At 38.2% G+C, this 25,293-nt stretch overlaps 1 protein-coding gene across 3 annotated transcripts in view; it reads left to right on the top strand.

Annotated features, from left to right (window-relative positions):
* The window catches only part of IDE (insulin degrading enzyme), a 157,465-nt gene that overhangs the window by 79,662 nt on the left and 52,510 nt on the right, over positions 1-25,293 (top strand). For all 3 annotated transcript variants that reach the window (XM_037803782.1, XM_037803780.1, XM_037803781.1), the window contains exon 11: positions 351-454. In XM_037803782.1, coding sequence (XP_037659710.1) covers positions 351-454 — 104 coding nt within the window. The remainder of the gene's footprint in view (positions 1-350; positions 455-25,293) is intronic.

The following is a 25,293-nucleotide window of genomic DNA, read 5'->3' as shown; positions in this document are numbered from 1 at the left end:
TTTGTACTTTATATTAAGAATCCTATAGGTGTCAGCATTTCACCATTAAATTTTCATTAACAAGTATGCAGTTACTCACATTTTTTCCTTGAAAGAAAGATGATTTTACTCTGTAATGTGTATACTTGGGGATTGACTCCAAAATCTTTCCACAATATGAAACTGCTTAAAGCTTTGGTAAGAAAGAGAAAAGATTCAAGGCTATAGACTTTTTTTAGTGAAGTAAAATTTAACCAAAGGAAGAGGGGACATAAAATAATGAATTTAATGTTTTAGAGATCTGTTTACTTTAATAAATGTTAAACTCTATAGTAGCCTTTCAAATTTTATTTATTTTTTCCTTTTAAAAGTATTATCCCCTAGAAGAAGTGCTCACAGCTGAATATTTGCTGGAAGAATTTAGACCTGATTTAATAGAGATGGTTCTCGATAAACTCACACCAGAAAATGTCCGGTGAGTCACACTACAGATTTTACTGTTACATACTAAATTTTCAATAATAATTAGAATCTGAAAATTTGAAATTGTGAATAAAATATTTTTAAACTTTTTATCAAGCATAATATAAAATAGAGAGAATAGCATAATGAACCAACACCCAGGTTCCTAACCGTTATCAATACATGGACAGTCTTTATTCATCTATACCCTCTCTTCCTCACTTATCTCCCCTTCTCTAGATTATTTTGAAGCAATATATCTAAAAGTTGAGGACTTTTTTTAAAAAAACTTAATCATAATTTCATTATCTTGAATAAAATTTAATAATAAATCATTGTAGCATGGCTTCATCCTAAATAAAATGCCCAAGATATCAATTTACCTATCTGGCTCTTATAAATAAGTGAGGGAACTCTCTTTTTTCTAAGTGGGATTAAGGATTACAATCTCAGAATCCTTCTGAATGAGCAGTGGTTAGCCAGGAGACCAGAAATTGGAACTTTCAGCATAATAGAGGCATTCTTCCTAGAGGAGGGACAGCCCTAAGGAGCTTGGAGCTACCACATGATATTTCTGCCTTAAAATCAAATTTCAGGAGAGGCGGGGCAAGATGGCAGACTGGTGAGCTGTAAGTTTTAGTTACTCCTCCAGGAAAGTAGGTAAAAAGCCAGGAACTGCGTGGACTGGAGACCACAGAGCAATCTGTCTTTGGGCATACTTCATACAACACTCATGAAAACGTGGAACTGCTGAGATCAGCGAAATCTGTAAGTTTTTGCGGCCAGGGAACCCGCGCCCCTCCCTGCCAGGCTCAGTCCCGGGGGAGGAGGGGCTGTCAGCTCCGGGAAGGAGAAGGGAGAACTGCAGTGGCTGCTCTTATCGGAAACTCATTCTACTGATTCAAACTCCAACCATAGATAGACTGAGACCAGACACCAGAGACTCTGAGAGCAGCCAGCCCAGCAGAGAGGAGACAGGCATAGAAAAAAAACAATACGAAAAACTCCAAAATAAAAGCAGAGGATTTTTGGAGTTCTGGTGAACACAGAAAGGGGAAGGGCGGAGCTCAGGCCTTGAGGCGCATATGAAATTCCCGAAGCAAAGCTGATCTCTCTGCCCTGTGGACCTTTCATTAATGGCCCTGGTTGCTTTGTCTATTAGCATTTCAATAACCCATTAGATCTCTGAGGAGGGCCGTTTTTTTTTTTGTTTTGTTTTGTTTTTAAATCCTTTTTTCTTTTTCTAAAACAATTACTCTAAAAAGCCCAATACAGAAAGCTTCAAAGAATTGCAATTTGGGCACGTCAAGTCAAGAGCAGAACTAAGAGAGCTCTGAGACAAAAGGCAATAATCCAGTGGATGAGAAAATTCACTAAACAACACAACTTCCCAAGAAAAGGGGGGTGTCCGCTCACAGCCACCATCCTGGTGGACAGGAAACACTCCTGCCCATCGCCAGCCCCATAGCCCAGAGCTGCCCCAGACAACCCAGTGTGACGGAAGTGCTTCAAATAACAGGCACACACCACAAAACTGGGTGTGGACATTAGCCTTCCCTGCAACCTCAGCTGATTGTCCCAGAGCTGGGAAGGTGGAGCAGTGTGAATTAACAAAGCCCCATTCAGCCATCATTTGAGCAGACTGGGAGCCTCCCTACACAGCCCAGCAGCCCAGAACTGCCCTGGGGGGACGGCACTCACCTGTGACATAGCACAGTCATCCCTCAACAGAGGACCCGGGGTGCACAGCCTGGAAGAGAGGCCCACTTGCAAGTCTCAGGAGCCATACGCCAATACCAAAGACTTGTGGGTCAGTGGCAGAGACAAACTGTGGCAGGACTGAACTGAAGGATTAGACTATTGCAGCAGCTTTAAAACTCTAGGATCATCAGGGAGATTTGATTGTTAGGGCCACCCCCCCTCCCCGACTGCCCAGAAACACGCCCCACATACAGGGCAGGCAACACCAACTACACACGCAAGCTTGGTACACCAATTGGGCTCCACAAGACTCACTCCCCCACTCACCAAAAAGGCTAAGCATGGGAGAACTGGCTTGTGGAGAACAGGTGGCTCGTGGATGCCACCTGCTGGTTAGTTAGAGAAAGTGTACTCCACGAAGCTGTAGATCTGAGAAATTAGAGATAAGGACTTCAATAGGTCTACAAACCCTAAAAGAACCCTATCAAGTTCAGCAAATGCCACGAGGCCAAAAACAACAGAAAATTATAAAGCATATGAAAAAACCAGACGATATGGATAACCCAAGCCCAAGCACCCAAATCAAAAGACCAGAAGAGACACAGCACCTAGAGCAGCTACTCAAAGAACTAAAGATGAACAATGAGACCATAGTACGGGATATGAAGGAAATCAAGAAGACCCTAGAAGAGCATAAAGAAGACATTGCAAGACTAAATAAAAAAATGGATGATCTTATGGAAATTAAAGAAACTGTTGATCAAATTAAAAAGATTCTGGACACTCATAGTACAAGACTAGAGGAAGTTGAACAACGAATCAGTGACCTGGAAGATGACAGAATGGAAAATGAAAGCATAAAAGAAAGAATGGGGAAAAAAATTGAAAAACTCGAAATGGACCTCAGGGATATAATAGATAATATGAAACGTCCGAATATAAGACTCATTGGTGTCCCAGAAGGGGAAGAAAAGGGTAAAGGTCTAGGAAGAGTATTCAAAGAAATTGTTGGGGAAAACTTCCCAAATCTTCTAAACAACATAAATACACAAATCATAAATGCTCAGCGAACTCCAAATAGAATAAATCCGAAAAAACCCACTCCGAGACATATACTGATCACGCTGTCAAACATAGAAGAGAAGGAGCAAGTTCTGAAAGCAGCAAGAGAAAAGCGGTTCACCACATACAAAGGAAACAGCATAAGACTAAGTAGTGACTACTCAGCAGCCACCATGGAGGCAAGAAGGCAGTGGCACGATATATTTAAAATTCTGAGTGAGAGGAATTTCCAGCCAAGAATACTTTATCCAGCAAAGCTCTCCTTCAAATTTGAGGGAGAGCTTAAATTTTTCACAGACAAACAAATGCTGAGAGAATTTGCTAACAAGAGACCTGCCCTACTGGAGATACTAAAGGGAGCCCTACAGACAGAGAAACAAAGACAGGACAGAGAGACTTGGAGAAAGGTTCAGTACTAAAGAGATTCGGTATGGGTACAATAAAGGATATTAATAGAGAGAGGGAAAAATATGGCAAACATAAACCAAAGGATAAGATGGCCGATTCAAGAAATGCCTTCACGGTTTTAACGCTGAATGTAAATGGATTAAACTCCCCAATTAAAAGATATAGATTCGCAGAATGGATCAAAAAAAATGAACCATCAATATGTTGCATACAAGAGACTCATCTCAGACACAGGGACACAAAGAAACTGAAAGTGAAAGGATGGAAAAAAATATTTCATGCAAGCTACAGCCAAAAGAAAGCAGGTGTAGCAATATTAATCTCAGATAAAATAGACTTCAAATGCAGGGATGTTTTGAGAGACAAAGAAGGCCACTACATACTAATAAAAGGGGCAATTCAGCAAGAAGAAATAACAATCGTAAATGTCTATGCACCCAATCAAGGTGCCACAAAATACATGAGAGAAACACTGGCAAAACTAAAGGAAGCAATTGATGTTTCCACAATAATTGTGGGAGACTTCAACACATCACTCTCTCCTATAGATAGATCAACCAGACAGAAGACCAATAAGGAAATTGAAAACCTAAACAATCTGATAAATGAATTAGATTTAACAGACATCTACAGGACATTACATCCCAAATCACCAGGATACACATACTTTTCTAGTGCTCACGGAACTTTCTCCAGAATAGATCATATGCTGGGACATAAAACAAGCCTCAATAAATTTAAAAAGATTGAAATTATTCAAAGCACATTCTCTGACCACAATGGAATACAATTAGAAGTCAATAACCATCAGAGACTTAGAAAATTCACAAATACCTGGAGGTTAAACAACACACTCCTAAACAATCAGTGGGTTAAAGAAGAAATAGCAAGAGAAATTGCTAAATATATAGAGACGAATGAAAATGAGAACACAACATACCAAAACCTATGGGATGCAGCAAAAGCAGTGCTAAGGGGGAAATTTATAGCACTAAACGCATATATTAAAAAGGAAGAAAGAGCCAAAATCAAAGAACTAATGGATCAACTGAAGAAGCTAGAAAATGAACAGCAAACCAATCCTAAACCAAGTACAAGAAAAGAAATAACAAGGATTAAAGCAGAAATAAATGACATAGAGAACAAAAAAACAATAGAGAGGATAAATATCACCAAAAGTTGGTTCTTTGAGAAGATCAACAAGATTGACAAGCCCCTAGCTAGACTGACAAAATCAAAAAGAGAGAAGACCCATATAAACAAAATAATGAATGAAAAAGGTGACATAACTGCAGATCCTGAAGAAATTAACAAAATTATAAGAGGATATTATGAACAACTGTATGGCAACAAACTGGATAATGTAGAAGAAATGGACAATTTCCTGGAAACATATGAACAACCTAGACTGACCAGAGAAGAAATAGAAGACCTCAACCAACCCATCACAAGCAAAGAGGTCCAATCAGTCATCAAAAATCTTCCCACAAATAAATGCCCAGGGCCAGATGGCTTCACAGGGGAATTCTACCAAACTTTCCAGAAAGAACTGACACCAATCTTACTCAAACTCTTTCAAAACATTGAAAAAAATGGAACACTACCTAACTCATTTTATGAAGCTAACATCAATCTAATACCAAAACCAGGCAAAGATGCTACAAAAAAGGAAAACTACCGGCCAATCTCCCTAATGAATATAGATGCAAAAATCCTCAACAAAATACTTGCAAATCGAATCCAAAGACACATTAAAAAAATCATACACCATGACCAAGTGGGGTTCATTCCAGGCATGCAAGGATGGTTCAACATAAGAAAAACAATCAATGTATTACAACACATTAAAAACTCGAAAGGGAAAAATCAATTGATCATCTCAATAGATGCTGAAAAAGCATTTGACAAAATCCAACATCCCTTTTTGATAAAAACACTTCAAAAGGTAGGAATTGAAGGAAACTTCCTCAACATGATAAAGAGCATATATGAAAAACCCACAGCCAGCATAGTACTCAATGGTGAGAGACTGAAAGCCTTCCCTCTAAGATCAGGAACAAGACAAGGATGCCCGCTGTCACCACTGTTATTCAACATTGTGCTGGAAGTGCTAGCCAGGGCAATCGGGCAAGACAAAGAAATAAAAGGCATCCAAATTGGAAAAGAAGAAGTAAAACTGTCATTGTTTGCAGTTGATATGATCTTATATCTAGAAAACCCTGAGAAATCGACGATACAGCTACTAGAGCTAATAAACAAATTTAGCAAAGTAGCGGGATACAAGATTAATGCACATAAGTCAGTAATGTTTCTATATGCTAGAAATGAACAAACTGAAGAGACACTCAAGAAAAAGATACCATTTTCAATAGCAACTAAAAAAATCAAGTACCTAGGAATAAACTTAACCAAAGATGTAAAAGACCTATACAAAGAAAACTACATAACTCTACTAAAAGAAATAGAAGGGGACCTTAAAAGATGGAAAAATATTCCATGTTCATGGATAGGAAGGCTAAATGTCATTAAGATGTCAATTGTACCCAAACTCATCTACAGATTCAATGCAATCCCAATCAAAATTCCAACAACCTACTTTGCAGACTTGGAAAAGCTAGTTATCAAATTTATTTGGAAAGGGAAGATGCCTCGAATTGCTAAAGACACTCTACAAAAGAAAAACGAAGTGGGAGGACTTACACTCCCTGACTTTGAAGCTTATTATAAAGCCACAGTTGCCAAAACAGCATGGTACTGGCACAAAGATAGACATATAGATCAATGGAATCGAATTGAGAATTCGGAGATAGACCCTCAGATCTATGGCCAACTGATCTTTGATAAGGCCCCCAAAGTCACTGAACTGAGTCATAATGGTCTTTTCAACAAATGGGGCTGGGAGAGTTGGATATCCATATCCAAAAGAATGAAAGAGGACCCCTACCTCACCCCCTACACAAAAATTAACTCAAAATGGACCAAAGATCTCAATATAAAAGAAAGTACCATAAAACTCCTAGAAGATAATGTAGGAAAACATCTTCAAGACCTTGTATTAGGAGGCCACTTCCTAGACTTTACACCCAAAGCACAAGCAACAAAAGAGAAAATAGATAAATGGGAACTCCTCAAGCTTAGAAGTTTCTGCACCTCAAAGGAATTTCTCAAAAAGGTAAAGAGGCAGCCAACTCAATGGGAAAAAAATTTTGGAAACCATGTATCTGACAAAAGACTGATATCTTGCATATACAAAGAAATCCTACAATTCAATGACAATAGTACAGACAGCCCAATTATAAAATGGGCAAAAGATATGAAAAGACAGTTCTCTGAAGAGGAAATACAAATGGCCAAGAAACACATGAAAAAATGTTCAGCTTCACTAGCTATTAGAGAGATGCAAATTAAGACCACAATGAGATACCATCTAACACCGGTCAGAATGGCTGCCATTAAACAAACAGGAAACTACAAATGCTGGAGGGGATGTGGAGAAATTGGAACTCTTATTCATTGTTGGTGGGACTGTATAATGGTTCAGCCACTCTGGAAGTCAGTCTGGCAGTTCCTTAGAAAACTAGATATAGAGCTACCATTCGATCCAGCGATTGCACTTCTCGGTATATACCCGGAAGATCGGAAAGCAGTGACACGAACAGATATCTGCACGCCAATGTTCATAGCAGCATTATTCACAATTGCCAAGAGATGGAAACAACCCAAATGTCCTTCAACAGATGAGTGGATAAATAAAATGTGGTATATACACACGATGGAATACTACGCGGCAGTAAGAAGGAACGATCTGGTGAAACATATGACAACATGGATGAACCTTGAAGACATAATGCTGAGCGAAATAAGCCAGGCACAAAAAGAGAAATATTATATGCTACCACTAATGTGAACTTTGAAAAATGTAAAACAAATGGTTTATAATGTAGAATGTAGGGGAACTAGCAGTAGAGAGCAATTAAGGAAGGGGGAAGAATAATTCAAGAAGAACAGATAAGCTATTTAACGTTCTGGGGATGCCCAGAAATGACTATGGTCTGTTAATTTCTGATGGATATAGTAGGAGCAAGTTCACAGAAATGTTGCTATATTATGTAACTTTCTTGGGGTAAAGTAGGAACATGTTGGAAGTTAAGCAGTTATCTTAGGTTAGTTGTCTTTTTCTTGCTCCCTTGTTATGGTCTCTTTGAAATGTTCTTTTATTGTATGTTTGTTTTCTTTTTAACTTTTTTTTTTTCATACAGTTGATTTAAAAAAGAAGGGAAAGTTAAAAAAAAAAAAAAACAAACAGAAAAACAAGGGAAAAAAAAAAAAAGTTGTAGTGCCCCCTTGAGGAGCCTGTGGAGAATGCAGGGGTATTCGTCTACCCCACCTCCATGGTTGCTAACATCACCACAGACATAGGGGACTGGTGTTTTGATGGGTTGAGCCCTCTACCATAAGTTTTACCCTTGGGAAGACGGTTGCTGCAAAGGAGAGGCTAGGCCTCCCTATATTTGTGCCTAAGAGTCTCCTCCTGAATGCCTCTTTGTTGCTCTGATGTGGCCCTCTCTCTCTGGCTAAGCCAACTTGAAAGGTGAAATCACTGCCTTCCCCCCTACGTGGGATCAGACACCCAGGGGAGTGAATCTCCCTGGCAACGTGGAATATGACTCCCGGGGAGGAATGTAGACCCGGCATCGTGGGACGGAGAACATCATCTTGACCAAAAGGGGGATGTAAAAGGAAATGAAATAAGCTTCAGTTCCAGAGAGATTCCAAAACGAGCCGAGAGATCACTCTGGTGGGCACTCTTATGCACACTTTAGACAACCTTTTTTAGGTTCTAAAGAATTGGGGTAGCTGGTGGTGGATACCTGAAAGTATTAAACTACAACCCAGAACCCATGAATCTCGAAGACAGTTGTATAAAAATGTAGCTTATGAGGGGTGACAGTGGGATTGGGAATGCCATAAGGACCAAACTCCACTTTGTCTAGTTTATGGATGGATGAGTAGAAAAATAGGGGAAGGAAACAAACAGACAAAGGTACCCAGTGTTCTTTTTTACTTCAATTGCTCTTTTTCACTCTAATTATTATTCTTGTTATTTTTGTGTGTGTGCTAATGAAGGTGTCAGGGATTGATTTAGGTGATGAATGTACAACTATGTAATGGTACTGTAAACAATCGAAAGTACAATTTGTTTTGTATGACTGCGTGGTATGTGAATATATCTCAATAAAATGATGATTAAAAAAAATCAAATTTCATCTGTATCCTCGAAAATCAAATCACAGAAGGAATATACTTGAATGGCATGCTATTTTGCTTTTTTCTTTTCTCCTCGGTCAGGCACATATTTCCAAATTCTACTAAGAACATATAAATATGTTTATAGAGGAGTCGTTTCATAAATAAAATCAACAATCTGGCAGAATTTTTTTTGGGGGGGGTTGTATATTTTTTAGATACATTTTTAGTGGTTACCATAGGGATTACAATTAGCACCCTAAATTCGTAACAATCTAGTTTGAATTGATACCAACTTAGCTTCAATAGTATACAAAAATCCTGTTCTTTCCATCCTTCCTTTTATGTTGTTGATGTCACAAATTACATATTTGTACACTGTGTGCTTAATAAGACAGGTTTGTGATTATTTTTTATGCATGTGTCTTTTGAATCATGTAGGAAATAAAAATTGAAGTTAAAACCAAAAATACAGTAATGTTGGCTTTCATATTTACCTATGCAGTTACTTTTACTGGAGATCTTTATTTCTTTGTGTGACTTTGAGTTACTCTCTAATGTGGTAACTCGGGAAATCTTGATTCTCCCCCTTCTTTGTTTTTTTGTTTTTTAGCACTTTAGATATATCATCACACGGCCTTCTGGCCGTCATGGTTTCTGAGGAGAAATAGGCTGTTAATCTTATTTAGGATCCTTTGTATGTGACAAGTGGCTTCTCTCTTATTGCCTTTAAGATTCTCTCTTTGGCTTTAGACAGCTTGCTTATTAAGTGTTTTGGTGTGTATTTCTTTGAGTTTATCCTTCTTGGGGTATGTGGAGTGTCTCATATGCATAGATTGATGTCTTTTATCAGTTTTGGAAATTTTGGGCCAACATAATTAATATGTTAGTCCACTTGATGGTGTTCCATGGGTCCCTGAGGTTCTATTCACTTGTCTTCACTCTTTTTTCTTTCTGTTTCTTAGACTAGATGATTTCAGTTGTCCTACCTTCATGTTGCCTATTCTTTCTTTTGCCTGTTTGAATCTGTTGTTGAATCTCCAGTGGATTTTCCATTTCAGTAGTTGTACTTTTCAGTCCAGCATTTCTATTTGGTTCCTTTTTTAAATTTATCTCTTTATTGATATTCTCATTGTGACTCATAAATAATTTTCCTGGTTTCCTTTAGTTCTTTGTACATGGTTTGTTTTACCTGTTTAAGCCTATTTAAGATACTTGACTTAATGTTTTTTTTTTAGTAAGTCCAATGTCGGGGCTTCTTCAGGGATGGTTTCTGTCAAGTTTTTCCTTTGAATGTGCCATATTTTCCTCTTTCTTTATATGCTTCATAACTTTTTTGTTGTTGAGAACTGGACATTTGAATATTAAAATGTGGTGACTCGGGAAATCTGATTCTCCCCCTTCTCCAGGGTTTGCTGTTCTTGATTGCTGAATATTGTATTGTTTGTTTAGTGAATTTCCCAAACTGTTTTTGCAAAGACTCTTTTTCTTGTTGTATGTGGTCACTGAAATCTCTGTTCCTTAGCTTGTGTTTTGACAAAGGTTTCCTTGAATGCCAGGAACTAAAGGAAAAAAAAGAAAAAAAAAACCCTCTCTCAGTCTGCAGATTGGCTCTGGGCTGGGGCACACCTTTAACACTCAGCCAGGCAGTTTACAACTCTGTCTTATCCTTCACCTATTGCTTGTGCTGAGCCTAGAGTTCAGTCAGAAGTGAAAACTTAGGGTTTTCTCAGGTCTTTTCTGAGTATGCATCCTGTCCTGGGCATGTGGGTGGCTTTCTAAATTCTCCCTATGGAAGGGCACTTTTGAATGCCCTAATTTCCCAAAAAAATTCTGTCTGCAGTTTTTCCTCCCAGGTTTTAAGTAGTCTTTTGTGTCTCAACCACAATCAGGCAGCTGCAGGTTTTTCATTAGCCTTACAATAACAATATTTTCAGGGGTGCCCGCTATTTTCCCACCCTGAGTGAATTCTGCATTAGGTGAAACAGAGAAGAGTGCCTTGAGTCAGTCCTCCAGGTAACCTTCAGACAAATTGGAAAACACGAACACAATAATTTGCAAATAAGGTCTGGTTTGTTCCCTCTGAAACCAGAGACCAGAGTCCCACACTGGGAATGTAGGCTGCTGTCTTCAAGACTGCCGTCAAGCCAGAGATGGGGTAGGATAAAGGCAAGTAAAAATGCCACAGAGTTTTTCTTCTGTTTTAAAGTTGCCTTTTTCTTGATTCAGCAGTCTCTTGGTTGCTGTAAACTTTTGATTGCTTTCCAGAATTCTGACAAAGTTGGTTCTGGCAGTTTCTGCTTGTTTTTGATGTTTCTGGGGAGGGACACGTGTTTGGAACTGCCTTCTCTGTTTGCCCCTGTCTTCTGAATTATATTTTGACAGGACACTTTTGGTAACAGTAGGGCAAGGGTGGACATAGAGAGCCCTGTGAAGGAAGAGGTGGCTGAAATAGTCCTTGGAAGAACTTTCTGAAGAAAAATCTTTCTGAGAGAAATATTCTGTCGAAGTCTTTTTGTTGCTACCTTGTTTGAATGTTTCTGAGGCATACTATAAAAATTCATTGGCTATAATTGCATATATATGACTTGCAGTATACTATTTATGTGGTGAGCAATAATTACATATTCTAACATTCAGGTAGGCTCAGCCTAACTGTTGTTGCTCTTAGGTGGTTGGTGTACTCTGGTCACTTCTTTTCTTCAAGAAAAGCCTGCTAGCCAGATTTCACCTGACCTCTTGCTATATAGTTAGTTAAATATTTTATTTAATAAAAATAAATATTAAATATGAATATTAAGTTAAATAATTTTATTTAATGGTAGAATATTTGGGTAAGTACAGATAAATACACAAATTTTAGAGTTTTAAATTTGTAATGAGATAATAAAATACCTTGGTTTTTAAATAAAAATCTTTTCTATACAGACATTTAGGGATAGTTTTAAAAATGAATTAACAGTCAAAGTTTGTGAATCTTCCTCCTTGATAGTAACTTCTGAAATTATATAGAAATTAAATCTCTGGTTTCATGTACCTATTTTGTAGATAAAGCAGCCACACAACAGGCTGTAACATATCTCCCACTCAGTTTCTTGCCCAAATTTAGAGTCCGTATTTGTTGCCTAATCTTTACTCAAGAATTGATTATGATATGGAAAATCATACTGAAAAAGTAGTAGAGGAAGTTACCCAAACTGTGAATTCATTCAAGATCACTGAACTGATCATTATATTTAACAGCAAAAACTCTTTTCCAGCTCCAGATAATTTATTCAAATATTCAGGAATTCTTTATTTTTCCAGTCAGTGAACTAACAGTAGAGAAAATTGAAGATTAAGGAGTTATACAACCTACTATTTTAAATTATTCATGCCTAAAGTCGTCTGGTTGGGGGTCTGAAATATAGTTCATGTAAGTTAAATGGTTTTAAGTGATAATATGTATAGATGACATGGTTGTGTATGTGGAAAATCTACTAGAATAAGTAAATTCACTACAGCCACAGTTACTAGGTCAATATGCAAAAAATCAATTGTATTTCTATATACTAGCAACAAAAAACATAAAATACTTAGGAATGAATTTAACAAAAGATAAACAAGATCTCTACACTGAAAACTACAAAACACTGCCAAGAGAAATGAAAGATGACCTGAATAAATGGAAAGATATACCATATTAATAGATCAGAAAACTTGATAATATTAGATGTCAGTTCTGTCCATTCTTATTCATAGACTCAATGCAGTCATAATCAAAATCCCAATAGACTTTTCTTTTTTTTTAGAAATTGGTGTGCTGATTCCAAAATTTATATGGATATGCAAAGGGCCTTGAAAAAAAAAAAAGCTGAGGACTAACACTATTTCAGATTTCAGAACTTACTGTTAAATGACAGTAATTAGTACTTTGTAATATTGGTATAAGGAGAGACAGAGAAATCAATGGAATGGAACAGAGTCCAGAAATAGGCCCACACATATGTGGTCAATTGTCATTTTTAACAAAAGTGGCAACATAATTAAATGGATTTAGGAAGTCTTTCAACTAACGGAGCTGTTCCAACAGCCACATATCTGTATGGAAAAAATGAAACTTAACCTTTACCTCATGCCAATCACAAAAGTAAACTTGAGAAAGATCATAGGTCTAAGTATAAAAGCTAAAACTATAAAGCTTCTAGCAGAAAATATCTTCATAGGAAAATATCTTCAAAGACTTGAGGTAGGCAAAGATTTCTTAGAACACAAAAAAGGAAAAATCATTGATAAATTGGACTTCAAGATTTTAAACTTCTGCTGTAAAGTGATATATGCATTTACGTACATGATTAAAATAAATAGAAGAAAAATACCCAGAACACATACTAACTCAGTTTGGGCAAGTAAAACAAACTGTTTGTATTTTCCTCAATGTTGATATATTTTCTGGAAAACAAACAAACAAGCAAAACCCAGCCTACATCTTGTTGAATTTTATTATATACCTTCTAAAATCAGAACTCACTATCATTGTGGGGAGAAAGAACTTTAAACTTAATAGAATTCAGTAGACAATCTTTAAGATTGCTTAAAGAAATCTTTTGCATGCTTTGTCACCTGTTAGTTATGAGATCTTGGATAGATCACTTTGTTTCTTTATTGAATAATTAATGTGAAACCTCAGAGTCCACAGTCCTGCAGAGGGGACATAAGAACAGTTAATTTCTGTGAACCTTGCCCATCTGCAAAATGATGATGCAAAACAACTTAGCAAAGTTGAAAAGTGCTGTATAAATACAAGGTAATGCTTTTTAAAGTTATGTCATACAATAAGAATGTACTCTCTTTTTTGTAAGAAAAATCAGATTTAAATTATGGTCACATAATTCTTGCTACCTTAGAGCCATTAATTTGACCCAGTCAACACATTTGTTGGAGTGAATTTGCAGGATGATAAATTTACTTTTGTTTAAATTGCATGTTTCTAAATTTGATACCTTATGCAATTAGTTAATTATCTCTTCTCTAACTTCACCTTTAAAGGAAAAGGACTTTTCTTCTACAGGATTGGTCTCTGTGGATGTTATACTTGTAACTGTAGTAGGTCAGGGATACAGTGCAGAACAGCTTGGGGTGGTAGCGTCAGCTGCTAGGCTAGAGTGGTTACTTGGGGGTTAAGATTTATTTCTTAAAAACCCACTGAGACAAATTTGACATAGCAATCAGATGCAGAAATAAACAGGAAAATCCTTCTAATGAAAAGAATCTTGGAAGTCATTTAATCCAATCCCAGTCAGATATATATGTCTTCTACATAATCCCCAACAAGTAGTTAGCCGCAGTTTAAATTGCTCCAAGGATGGGGAACTCATTAAATATTAAGTAGTCAGTTCCATTTTTGCTAACCCTAACTGTTAGAAAGTTCTTTTGAATGTTGAGACTTGATCCATATGTTCTTTTTTTTTTTTTTTTTTTTTTTTTAAATCATCATTTTATTGAGATATATTCACATACCACGCAGTCATACAAAACAAATTGTACTTTCGATTGTTTACAGTACCATTACATAGTTGTACATTCATCACCTAAATCAATCCCTGACACCTTCATTAGCACACACACAAAAATAACAAGAATAATAATTAGAGTGAAAAAGAGCAATTGAAGTAAAAAAGAACACTGGGTACCTTTGTCTGTTTGTTTCCTTCCCCTACTTTTCTACACATCCATCCATAAACTAGACAAAGTGGTGTTTGGTCCTTATGGCTTTCCCAATCCCATTGTCACCCCTCATAAGCTACATTTTTATACAAATGTCTTCGAGATTCATGGGTTCTGGGTTGTAGTTTGATAGTTTCAGGTATCCACCACCAGCTACCCCAATTCTTTAGAACCTAAAAAGGGTTGTCTAAAGTGTGCATAAGAGTGCCCACCAGAGTGACCTCTCGGCTCCTTTTGGAATCTCTCTGCCACTGAAGCTTATTTCATTTCCTTTCACATCCCCCTTTTGGTCAAGAAGATGTTCTCCGTCCCACGGTGCCAGGTCTACATTCCTCCCTGGGAGTCATATTCCACATTGCCAGGGAGATTCACTTCCCTGGGTGTCTGATCCCACGTAGGGGGGAGGGCAGTGATTTCACCTTTCAAGTTGGCTTAGCCAGAGAGAGAGGGCCACATCTGAGCAACAAAGAGGCATTCAGGAGGAGACTCTTAGGCACAAATACAGGGAGGCCTAGCCTCTCCTTTGCAGCAACCGTCTTCCCAAGGGTAAAACTTATGGTAGAGGGCTCAACCCATCAAACCACCAGTCCCCTATGTCTGTGGTCATGTTAGCAACCATGGAGGTGGGGTAGGCGAATACCCCTGCATTCTCCACAGGCTCCTCAAGGGGGCACTACATCTTTTTTTTTTTTTTTTCCCCTTGTTTGTCTTTTTTCTTTTTTTTTTTTTTTTTTTTTTTTTTTTACTTTCCCTTCTTTTTTCAAATCACCTGTATGAAAAAAAAAGTTAAAAAGAAAACAAACATACAATAAAAGAGCATTTCAAAGAGACCATAGCAAGGGAGTAAGAAAAAGACAACTAACCTAAGATAACTGCTTAACTTCCAACATGTTCCTACTTTACCCCAAGAAAGTTACATAATATAGCAACATTTCAGTGAACTTGTTCCTACTACAACCATCAGAAATTAACAGACCATAGTCATTTCTGGGCATCCCCAGAACGTTAAATAGCTTATCTGTTCTTCCTGGATTATTGTTCCCCCTTCCTTAATTGCTCTCTACTGCTAGTTCCCCTACATTCTACATTATAAACCATTTGTTTTACATTTTTCAAAGTTCACATTAGTGGTAGCATATAATATTTCTCTTTTTGTGCCTGGCTTATTTCGCTCAGCATTATGTCTTCAAGGTTCATCCATGTTGTCATATGTTTCACCAGATCGTTCCTTCTTACTGCCGCGTAGTATTCCATCGTGTGTATATACCACATTTTATTTATCCACTCATCTGTTGAAGGACATTTGGGTTGTTTCCATCTCTTGGCAATTGTGAATAATGCTGCTATGAACATTGGCGTGCAGATATCTGTTCGTGTCACTGCTTTCCGATCTTCCGGGTATATACCGAGGAGTGCAATCGCTGGATCGAATGGTAGCTCTATATCTAGTTTTCTAAGGAACTGCCAGACTGACTTCCAGAGTGGCTGAACCATTATACAGTCCCACCAACAATGAATAAGAGTTCCAATTTCTCCACATCCCCTCCAGCATTTGTAGTTTCCTGTTTGTTTAATGGCAGCCATTCTAACCGGTGTTAGATGGTATCTCATTGTGGTCTTAATTTGCATCTCTCTAATAGCTAGTGAAGCTGAACATTTTTTCATGTGTTTCTTGGTCATTTGTATTTCCTCTTCAGAGAACTGTCTTTTCATATCTTTTGCCCATTTTATAATTGGGCTGTCTGTACTATTGTCATTGAGTTGTAGGATTTCTTTGTATATGCAAGATATCAGTCTTTTGTCAGATACATGGTTTCCAAAAATTTTTTCCCATTGAGTTGGCTGCCTCTTTACCTTTTTGAGAAATTCCTTTGAGGTGCAGAAACTTCTAAGCTTGAGGAGTTCCCATTTATCTATTTTCTCTTTTGTTGCTTGTGCTTTGGGTGTAAAGTCTAGGAAGTGGCCTCCTAATACAAGGTCTTGAAGATGTTTTCCTACATTATCTTCTAGGAGTTTTATGGTACTTTCTTTTATATTGAGATCTTTGGTCCATTTTGAGTTAATTTTTGTGTAGGGGGTGAGGTAGGGGTCCTCTTTCATTCTTTTGGATATGGATATCCAACTCTCCCAGCCCCATTTGTTGAAAAGACCATTATGGCTCAGTTCGGTGACTTTGGGGGCCTTATCAAAGATCAGTCGGCCATAGATCTGAGGGTCTATCTCTGAATTCTCAATTCGATTCCATCGATCTATATGTCTATCTTTGTGCCAGTACCATGCTGTCTTGGCAACTGTGGCTTTATAATAAGCTTCAAAGTCAGGGAGTGTAAGTCCTCCCACTTCGTTTTTCTTTTTTAGAGTGTCTTTAGCAATTCGAGGCATCTTCCCTTTCCAAATAAATTTGATAACTAGCTTTTCCAAGTCTGCAAAGTAGGTTGTTGGAATTTTGATTGGGATTGCATTGAATCTGTAGATGAGTTTGGGTAGAATTGACATCTTAATGACATTTAGCCTTCCTATCCATGAACATGGAATATTTTTCCATCTTTTAAGGTCCCCTTCTATTTCTTTTAGTAGAGTTATGTAGTTTTCTTTGTATAGGTCTTTTACATCTTTGGTTAAGTTGATTCCTAGGTACTTGATTTTTTTAGTTGCTATTGAAAATGGTATCTTTTTCTTGAGTGTCTCTTCAGTTTGTTCATTTCTAGCATATAGAAACATTACTGACTTATGTGCATTAATCTTGTATCCCGCTACTTTGCTAAATTTGTTTATTAGCTCTAGTAGGTGTATCGTTGATTTCTCAGGGTTTTCTAGATATAAGATCATATCATCTGCAAACAATGACAGTTTTACTTCTTCTTTTCCAATTTGGATGCCTTTATTTCTTTGTCTTGCTGGATTGCCCTGGCTAGCACTTCCAGCACAATGTTGAATAACAGTGGTGACAGCGGGCATCTTTGTCTTGTTCCTGATCTTAGAGGGAAGGCTTTCAGTCTCTCACCATTGAGTACTATGCTGGCTGTGGGTTTTTCATATATGCTCTTTATCATGTTGAGGAAGTTTCCTTCAATTCCTACCTTTTGAAGTGTTTTTATCAAAAAGGGATGTTGGATTTTGTCAAATGCTTTTTCAGCATCTATTGAGATGATCAATTGATTTTTCCCTTTCGAGTTTTTAATGTGTTGTAATACATTGATTGTTTTTCTGATGTTGAACCATCCTTGCATGCCTGGAATGAACCCCACTTGGTCATGGTGTATGATTTTTTTAATGTGTCTTTGGATTCGATTTGCAAGTATTTTGTTGAGGATTTTTGCATCTATATTCATTAGGGAGATTGGCCGGTAGTTTTCCTTTTTTGTAGCATCTTTGCCTGGTTTTGGTATTAGATTGATGTTAGCTTCATAAAATGAGTTAGGTAGTGTTCCATTTTTTTCAATGTTTTGAAAGAGTTTGAGTAAGATTGGTGTCAGTTCTTTCTGGAAAGTTTGGTAGAATTCCCCTGTGAAGCCATCTGGCCCTGGGCATTTATTTGTGGGAAGATTTTTGATGACTGATTGGATCTCTTTGCTTGTGATGGGTTGGTTGAGGTCTTCTATTTCTTCTCTGGTCAGTCTAGGTTGTTCATATGTTTCCAGGAAATTGTCCATTTCTTCTACATTATCCAGTTTGTTGCCATACAGTTGTTCATAATATCCTCTTATAATTTTTTTAATTTCTTCAGGATCTGCAGTTATGTCACCTTTTTCATTCATTATTTTGTTTATATGGGTCTTCTCTCTTTTTGATTTTGTCAGTCTAGCTAGGGGCTTGTCAATCTTGTTGATCTTCTCAAAGAACCAACTTTTGGTGATATTTATCCTTTCTATTGTTTTTTTGTTCTCTATGTCATTTCTTTCTGCTTTAATCCTTGTTATTTCTTTTCTTCTACTTGGTTTAGGATTGGTTTGCTGTTCATTTTCTAGCTTCTTCAGTTGATCCATTAGTTCTTTGATTTTGGCTCTTTCTTCCTTTTTAATATATGCGTTTAGTGCTATAAATTTCCCCCTTAGCACTGCTTTTGCTGCATCCCATAGGTTTTGGTATGTTGTGTTCTCATTTTCATTCGTCTCTATATATTTAGCAATTTCTCTTGCTATTTCTTCTTTAACCCACTGATTGTTTAGGAGTGTGTTGTTTAACCTCCAGGTATTTGTGAATTTTCTAAGTCTCTGATGGTTATTGACTTCTAATTGTATTCCATTGTGGTCAGAGAATGTGCTTTGAATAATTTCAATCTTTTTAAATTTATTGAGGCTTGTTTTATGTCCCAGCATATGATCTATTCTGGAGAAAGTTCCGTGAGCACTAGAAAAGTATGTGTATCCTGGTGATTTGGGATGTAATGTCCTGTAGATGTCTGTTAAATCTAATTCATTTATCAGATTGTTTAGGTTTTCAATTTCCTTATTGGTCTTCTGTCTGGTTGATCTATCTATAGGAGAGAGTGATGTGTTGAAGTCTCCCACAATTATTGTGGAAACATCAATTGCTTCCTTTAGTTTTGCCAATGTTTCTCTCATGTATTTTGTGGCACCTTGATTGGGTGCATAGACATTTACGATTGTTATTTCTTCTTGCTGAATTGCCCCTTTTATTAGTATGTAGTGGCCTTCTTTGTCTCTCAAAACATCCCTGCATTTGAAGTCTATTTTATCTGAGATTAATATTGCTACACCTGCTTTCTTTTGGCTGTAGCTTGCATGAAATATTTTTTTCCATCCTTTCACTTTCAATTTCTTTGTGTCCCTGTGTCTAAGATGAGTCTCTTGTATGCAACATATTGATGGTTCATTTTTTTTGATCCATTCTGCGAATCTATATCTTTTAATTGGGGAGTTTAATCCATTTACATTCAACGTTAAGACCGTGAAGGCATTTCTTGAATCGGCCATCTTATCCTTTGGATTATGTTTGCCATATTTTTCCCTCTCTCTATTAATATCCTTTATTGTACCCATACCGAATCTCTTTAGTACTGAACCTTTCTCCAAGTCTCTCTGTCCTGTCTTTGTTTCTCTGTCTGTAGGGCTCCCTTTAGTATCTCCAGTAGGGCAGGTCTCTTGTTAGCAAATTCTCTCAGCATTTCTTTGTCTGTGAAAAATTTAAGCTCTCCCTCAAATTTGAAGGAGAGCTTTGCTGGATAAAGTATTCTTGGCTGGAAATTCCTCTCTCTCAGAATTTTAAATATATCGTGCCATTGCCTTCTCGCCTCCATGGTGGCTGCTGAGTAGTCACTACTTAGTCTTATGCTGTTTCCTTTGTATGTGGTGAATTGCTTTTCTCTTGCTGCTTTCAGAACTTGCTCCTTCTCTTCTGTGTTTGACAGTGTGATCAGTATATGTCTCGGAGTGGGTTTTTTTTGGATTTATTCTATTTGGAGTTCGCTGAGCATTTATGATTTGTGTATTTATGTTGTTTAGAAGATTTGGGAAGTTTTCCCCAACAATTTCTTTGAATACTCTTCCTAGACCTTTACCCTTTTCTTCCCCTTCTGGGACACCAATGAGTCTTATATTCGGACGCTTCATATTATCTATCATATCCCTGAGGTCCATTTCGAGTTTTTCAATTTTTTTTCCCCATTCTTTCTTTTATGCTTTCATTTTCCATTCTGTCATCTTCCAGGTCACTGATTCGTTGTTCAACTTCCTCTAGTCTTGTACTATGAGTGTCCAGAATCTTTTTAATTTGGTCAACAGTTTCTTTAATTTCCATAAGATCATCCATTTTTTTATTTAGTCTTGCAATGTCTTCTTTATGCTCTTCTAGGGTCTTCTTGATTTCCTTCATATCCCGTACTAGGGTCTCATTGTTCATCTTTAGTTCTTTGAGTAGCTGCTCTAGGTGTGTCTCTTCTGGTCTTTTGATTTGGGTGCTTGGGCTTGGGTTATCCATATCGTCTGGTTTTTTCATATGCTTTATAATTTTCTGTTGTTTTTGGCCTCGTGGCATTTGCTGTCCTTGATAGGGTTCTTTTAGGGTTTGTAGACCAGTTGAAGTCCTTATCTCTAATTTATCAGATCTACAGCTTCGTGGAGTACACTTTCTCTAACTAACCAGCAGGTGGCGTCCACGAGCCACCTGTTCTCCACAAGCCAGATCTCCCCTGCTTAGCCTTTTTGGTGAGTGGGGGAGTGAGTCTTGTGGGGCCCAATTGGTGTCCCAAGCTTGCGTGTGTAGTTGGTGTTGCCTGCCCTGTATGTGGGGCGTGTTTCTGGGCAGTCGGGGAGGGGGGGTGGCCCTAACAATCAAATCTCCCTGATGATCCTAGAGTTTTAAAGCTACTGCAATAGTCTAATCCTTCAGTTCAGTCCTGCCACAGTTTGTCTCTGCCACTGACCCACAAGTCTTTGGTATTGGCATATGGCTCCTGAGACTTGCAAGTGGGCCCCTCTTCCAGGCTGTGCACCCCGGGTCCTCTGTTGAGGGATGACTGTGCTATGTCACAGGTGAGTGCCGTCCCCCCAGGGCAGTTCTGGGCTGCTGGGCTGTGTTGGGAGGCTCCCAGTCTGCTCAAATGATGGCTGAATGGGGCTCTGTTAATTCACACTGCTCCCCCTTCCCAGCTCTGGGACATTCAGCTGAGGTTGCAGGGAAGGCTAATGTCCACGCCCAGTTTTGTGGTGTGTGCCTGTTATTTGAAGCACTTCCGTCACACTGGGTTGTCTGGGGCAGCTCTGGGCTATGGGGCTGGCGATGGGCAGGAGTGTTTCCTGTCCACCAGGATGGTGGCTGTGAGCGGACACCCCCCTTTTCTTGGGAAGTTGTGTTGTTTAGTGAATTTTCTCAGCCACTAGATTATTGTCTTTTGTCTCAGAGCTCTCTTATTTCTGCTCTTGACTTGACGTGCCCAAATTTCAATTCTTTGAAGCTTTCTGTATTGAGCTTCTTAGAGTAATTGTTTTAGAAAAAGCAAAAGGGATTGAAAAAAAAAAAAAAAAAAAAAAAAAAAACGGCCCTCCTCAGAGATCTAATGGGTTATTGAAATGCTAATAGACAAAGCAACCAGGGCCATTAAGGAAAGGTGCCCTGGGCAGAGAGATCAGCCTTGCTTCGGGATTTGCATATGCGCCTCAAGGCCTGATCTCCGCCCTTCCCCTTTCTGTGTTCACCAGAACTCCAAAAATCCTCTGCTTTTACTTTGGAGCTTCTCGTGTTGTTTTCCTTCTATGCCCGTCTCCTCTCTGCTGGGCTGGCTGCTCTCAGAGTCTCTGGTGTCTGGCCTCAGTGTATCTATGGTTGGAGTTTGAATCAGTAGAATGAGTTTCCGATGAGAGCAGCCACTGCAATTCTCCCTTCTCCTTCCTGGAGCTGACAGCCCCTCCTCCCCCGGGACTGAGCCTGTCAGGGAGGGGCGCGGGTCCCCTGGTCGCAAAAACTTACAGATTTCGCTGATCTCAGCAGTTCCACGTTTTCATGAGTGTTGTATGAAGTATGCCCAAAGACAGATTGCTCTGTGGTGTCCAGTCCACGCAGTTCCTGGCTTTTTACCTACTTTCCTGGAGGAGTAACTAAAACATACAGCTCACCAGTCTGCCATCTTGCCCCGCCTCTCCCCATATGTTCTTTTGAATGCTGAGACTTTTCCCTTTACTATTCCATCATCATCCCCACCCACCTGCCTTTATCCTTTCATTTGGTGCTCATTTTACCATATTAAATCTACAAATATAACTATAGTCTTTGCCATGTGCCTTAAGTCATAAATAAAACCATTAGTTTAGGAGGAGTTATTCTTGGTGAATCCATGCAGATTCTAGTGCTGTCTTCTTGTCTAAATGTCTGACAGTTGACTCTACGTAGCAATTTGTCAGGGGTCAGTGCCTAATCCACTGGCTTCTGGTTTTAGGCTCTACTCCTTTCCCTTTTTTGAAAATCAGAGCATTTGCCCATTTCTAGACTTTGGCCTCCTCTTTTGTTTTCCAGCATCACTTGGAGGTTATGGACAGTTGTCCTCCTGTGATTTGTTAGTTGCCTAAGCATCAGAGAATTTGAGTGCTTGGAGATATGACCCCATTTGAATCAGTTAGCTGCTCTCTCATTCCTGATCCTAAGCTTCAACTCCTTTTTTCTGTTGTTTGGTCCACCTTTGCAGTTTAGAGACAGTGAAAATAAGAGAGTAATCGTCCTATCATCTGTTAAAATGAAATCTGCTTGTCGCATTTTACTTTAAGTAATGTGTCCTATTGGATTATGAGACCCTTATAGGTAGGAGCTGTTTTATTTTTATTTCTCAGAATTTAAGCTAAGGGCCCAGTAAAAATTGATTGACTTTTCTAAGCTTTTTGCCTAAACTTTCTTGCTTCCTTCTTACTTTAAGAAACTCTTTTTAAAAAATGGTTTCTAGCATTTTTTTATGAGCTTCAGTTTCTTCAGTTCTTTAGCCTTCCTGTGACTAGGCTTCATTAATTCTTTCATCTTCAGTCTTGTTTTAGTTTCCTAGCTGCCATAGCAAATACCATGAAATGGTTTGGCTTAAACAATGGGAATCTATTGGCTCAGTTTTGAGGCTAGGAGAAGTCCAAAATCAAGGCATCATCAAGGTGATACTTTCTCTCAGATGACCAGGGCATTCTGGGGCTGGCTGCCAGTGATCCTTGATCCTTAGCTTTCCTCTCACTTGGTAGTTAGTGCACGTGGAGGCTTCTTCTGGGTTCCATTGACATTCAGCTTCTGGCTACTCCTTCTGGCTTTTCCTCTCTCTGTGGCCTTCCCTATAGGGCTTTCAGTAATAAGATTAAGACCCATTCTGAGTCCTTTGGGCCACACCCTAACTGAAGTAACCTCATCCAAAGGTCCTATTTACAATGGGTTCACACCCACAGGAGTTGTTTAAGAACATGTTTTTCTGGAGTACATAGTTCCAAGTCACCACAAATCTCATCAGCAGACTTTTTTTTCTTTTTTTGCACCTTCTTCCTTCTTTTGTTTGTATCTTTTTAAAGTCTAGTTTGATATAATGATATTATAGAATACTATTAGAAGTAGAATACTAGTTCATCTAGTTTGAACCCCTATTTTAAAAGTAATGAAACTGAAGCTCAAAGAGACTATATAACTTTCCTAATTTAGATCTTAACTGTGATTGTGGCAAGATCTCAAAGAAAGTGAGTTGGAATCACAACCAGAATCCAAGTATCTGAATGCCAAGACCAGACCCTTTCCACTAATTCCTTTTAAATTCATCACAATCACCTTTGAAATTTCTCCTCATTCTTTGGATGTCTTTTCCCTTTTTCTCTCTCAGGAATCACTTGCAAGAATTCATTCTTTTGGGAACCATTTTGACTTTTACTGTCTGTAGTCAGAAAGCCTATTATTTCTAATTTGAGTCCCATCCAGCTCTAACAGCTATTGATGCCCTCTTAATATTTCTAAAAGTGCTGACTTGAAGTCCATTGTCAGTATTCATTCTAGACAGCTTTCCTTTTCTCACTGTTGTAAGTTTCAGTATAAGAAAAGATCATTTTTTCTCTTATTTTTGAGGATTGTGTCAGTAGCATACCAGCAGACAGTTCATTGTGGATAGAATTAAGTGTAGAATAGCATTGCTTGCTCTTGTGCTTAAGAGAAAACTGTCATAAAAGCGATTTTTTAGCATAATTAGATTTCTTGCAGATAGTCTAAAATGCTTTAAAAAGTATATACCCTTCCATTGTGTATTTCAATTTTGAATCACTTAATGGTACATTAACTCTTAGTATGCAAAGGTATCTTTTTTTGGTTAGTCTAATATTTGATATGTGCCTAGTTTGAGAACAGTCTTTTTCTATTTCATATGTACTTCCTTATGATAGCATTTCAAATGTTACCCATACAATTTACTTTGGTATATAACTATCTAAATCCCTAAGTATTGCACTGACAAATCCTCCTTCACCCCCCCACCCCCCGCTTTTAACCTAAACATGACTAGATAGTCTCAGTTGTGCTGCTTCTTTCTGTGTCCTCCAGAGCATCTAGCCTAGCAACTTTCCCTGAAATGTTTTATTTCCTCCCTCAGAACTGAGTTTAAATTTTTCTGGTTTCGGAGGGCAAGTCCACTACCAAGTCAATCCTCTAATCTTCACAAGTTGTAATCAGTCCCTTGCCCATTACTCTGATGCTTGGGCTATCATTCAGGGAAACCAAGGCCAACTATGTAACAAACTCTTGAGGAAGAGAAGATGGGGATAATACCTCTCTTCCAGGTTCTTCCACTTCCTAAATTATTTTTTAGGGGTCTCCTTGAGAACCAGTCCATTCTTCTGAGAAATCAGCAGGAGTGGAAGCAGGTTCTAAGTGTGAGTCTTAATAGCCTCTGTCATGCCTAGAATACCCTTAAGAAATACCCCATATGCTTCACATAGCATTGAGAGTTTGATTCGCTCTTTACACAGTTCTCTCAAAAGGGAACCACAATGGAATGAAACTAGAGAACAATGTTAGAGGGAGAACTGGGAAATTCACAAACATGTGGAAATTAAATGATACACTCAAACAACCATTGGGTCAAAAAAGAAATCACAAGGGAAATCAGGAAGTATCTTGAAACAAATGAAAATGAGGATACAGCAGCATACAAAAACCTATGGGAGACAGCCAAGGCAGTGCTGAGAGGGAAATTTATAGCTCTGAATGCGTACTTTGAAAAAGAAGATTTTGAATCAGTAACCTAACCCCATACCTGGAGGAACTAGAAAA

The sequence above is a fragment of the Choloepus didactylus genome, chromosome 15 (genome assembly GCF_015220235.1).
Source record: "Choloepus didactylus isolate mChoDid1 chromosome 15, mChoDid1.pri, whole genome shotgun sequence".
In the NCBI taxonomy this organism is placed as follows: Eukaryota; Metazoa; Chordata; class Mammalia; order Pilosa; family Megalonychidae; genus Choloepus; species Choloepus didactylus.
The sequence above is the reverse complement of the archived record's forward strand: the minus strand, read 5'-3'. Positions and strand labels throughout refer to the sequence as shown.